The sequence below is a fragment of the Amphiprion ocellaris genome, chromosome 16 (genome assembly GCF_022539595.1).
Source record: "Amphiprion ocellaris isolate individual 3 ecotype Okinawa chromosome 16, ASM2253959v1, whole genome shotgun sequence".
Lineage (NCBI taxonomy): Eukaryota > Metazoa > Chordata > Actinopteri > Pomacentridae > Amphiprion > Amphiprion ocellaris.
Window position 1 is genome coordinate 33,896,461 of NC_072781.1, and position 2,228 is coordinate 33,898,688.

Sequence of the window (2,228 nt, forward strand, 5' to 3'; positions counted from 1 at the left end):
GTAAATCTGCTTCTTTGTTTGTGGCTCCGCCTGCAGAAGGAACCATAAAGCAGAAAAAGCGTCGTCCTCTTTGTGTCTCTGAGGCTCCGATCGGCTCGTAAAATGTCCGAAACAAAACCAGAGGATTCCTGCTGTCTGTTGGACCACAAACCAGAGGAGAAACGATCTTCATCAGGAGAAAAGATCTTCATCAGATCATCTTGGAGCCTCCAGACACTGAGGATTGTTTTTCATCTGTTCCACTTAAAGTTTGAGTTTTTAGATGAAAAACGGCTGAAAATTAATTTTAAAAAATCCACAAATTTCCTTCATTTTTACCGTCTGAGCTCCTCTAGTCTTCATCAGGATTCAACAAACAAACTGCAGGTTTTCAGGTTTTAAATTAGAATAAAAATGTTTTAACCTGAAAGGAATTAAATCAGGACTCATTTAGTCTGAGCACAAAAACACAACAGAGAGAAAGGTTTCTGCAAAATCACAATTTTTCTACACAAACTGACAGAAAACATCATATATGTGATGTTTCCTGTCAGTTTCTGTAGAAAAATTGTGATTTTCTGTCAGTTTCTGCAAAATAGTTCAGATTTTCTGTCAGTTTCTGCAGAAACTGTGAGATTTTCTGTTATTTTTTGAGAAAATTCATGATTTTCGGTCATTTTCCGCAGAATATTTGACATTTTCTGCTAGTTTCTGCAAAATAGTTTAGATTTTCTGCACAATTACTGCAGAAAATTTAGATTTTTGTCATTTGTTGAAGATTTTAGATTTTCTGTCAGTTTTCATAGAAAATTCACGATTTTCTGTCAGTTTTTGCAGAAAATTTGTGATTTTCAGCAGAAATTCTGCAGAAAAGTTGACATTTTCTGTTAGTTTCTGCAAAGTTGAGATTTTGCTGCAGAAATGTTGAGATTTTCAATCAGTTTGTTCAGAAAATCTCAATTTTTCAGCAGAAACTGACAGAGATCCTCACATTTATCCAACACAGAATTACAGTTCAGATGTCAGAGATGCTACCTGCACAGATCTCCAGGTTCTCCTGATGTTCTCCAGGTTCCTCGGCAGCAGTCTGAGATCAACAGAAACATTGTGAATATTTAAATCATCTCAGACTGAATTCATTCCAACAGGAACTAGAAACTGTTTATATTTTTTGTTTTAAATTGATCAAAATTCAGATTTTCGGCCGAAAATCGTTAAATTTAATCCAATAAATCGTTTTTTTCAGCTTGTTTACAGGCTGCAGGACCGAGAGCTTCTCTCTGTGGCAACTGGAGCGCGTGAGCTACCGTGCCCGTGAAGGAGCGCGTGCACGTGACCGTCGAAGGCCAATAGCGCGCAGCGAGTGCTCGTAAAAAAAAACGACTTTTACCAGTCAAGGAGAGCGTGAAGGAGAGAAAACACGCGCACACGCACATGCACGGAGTCAATTTTACGCTCTCAAGCACGCGCATCACGCACGGAACTCCGTGATTCTTCCTGCTTCATTCAAAGGCCTTTTTCAGCTCAGATTTATTTAAAACTGCAGCTTTAAAGCTCTGTACTCTGAAATTAGACTTAATAAATATTTATTCATTAACAAATATTAATAAATAGTTATTAATTAATAAACAAAACACTTTTAACTGAAGATTTGACTCGAAAACAGCATATAGATAAATTTTATATAAATTTTGAGTTAGTAATAAAATAATAAAATATTTGTCTAAAAATACTCATCTGCATTTAGAAAAAGAAAAAAACAAGTATATTATTATTATTATTTTATTATTAGTGAGATTATTTTTAGTATTTATTGTTGTAAAGCATTTTATTATCTGTGAAAGGTGAAATATAAAATAATTAAATTCTACTGATAATTTAACATTAAAACACTGAAACACTGAATAAATGAAGTATTTTTTGAAATATGATTCTAAAGTTCACGATTCTTTGTGAAGTTGGTTCAATTTATTTCAGAAAAAACTCTAAAGCAGAAAAGATGATTTCATTGAACAGAAATGATTTTTATAATAATAATAATGACATTTTAAAGCTGCATCTTCATGTTTTTCACAGATAAAATCAGTAGATTTATTAATTATTACATGTCATGCAGCAGATGAATTTAATAACTCTCTCTTCACTGATCATTTAGAGAATCAGCTCTTTGTTTTGTTCTCTTTTCACCCAGAGATCAAACTTGAGAATCCATTTTAATGCTTTTATTATCTGCAGAAAGAGAAATAACC

At 33.4% G+C, this 2,228-nt stretch overlaps 1 protein-coding gene across 1 annotated transcript in view; it reads right to left on the reverse strand.

Moving 5' to 3' along the window:
* LOC129350759 (activating signal cointegrator 1 complex subunit 2 homolog) overlaps positions 1-377 on the reverse strand; it is an 11,541-nt gene extending 11,164 nt beyond the window's left edge. The window contains exon 1 of the mRNA XM_055018259.1: positions 1-377. This exon is cut by the window's left edge and continues 629 nt beyond it. Coding sequence (XP_054874234.1) covers positions 1-172 — 172 coding nt within the window. The 5' untranslated portion in view covers positions 173-377.
* Between the last annotated feature and the right edge of the window lie 1,851 nt (positions 378-2,228).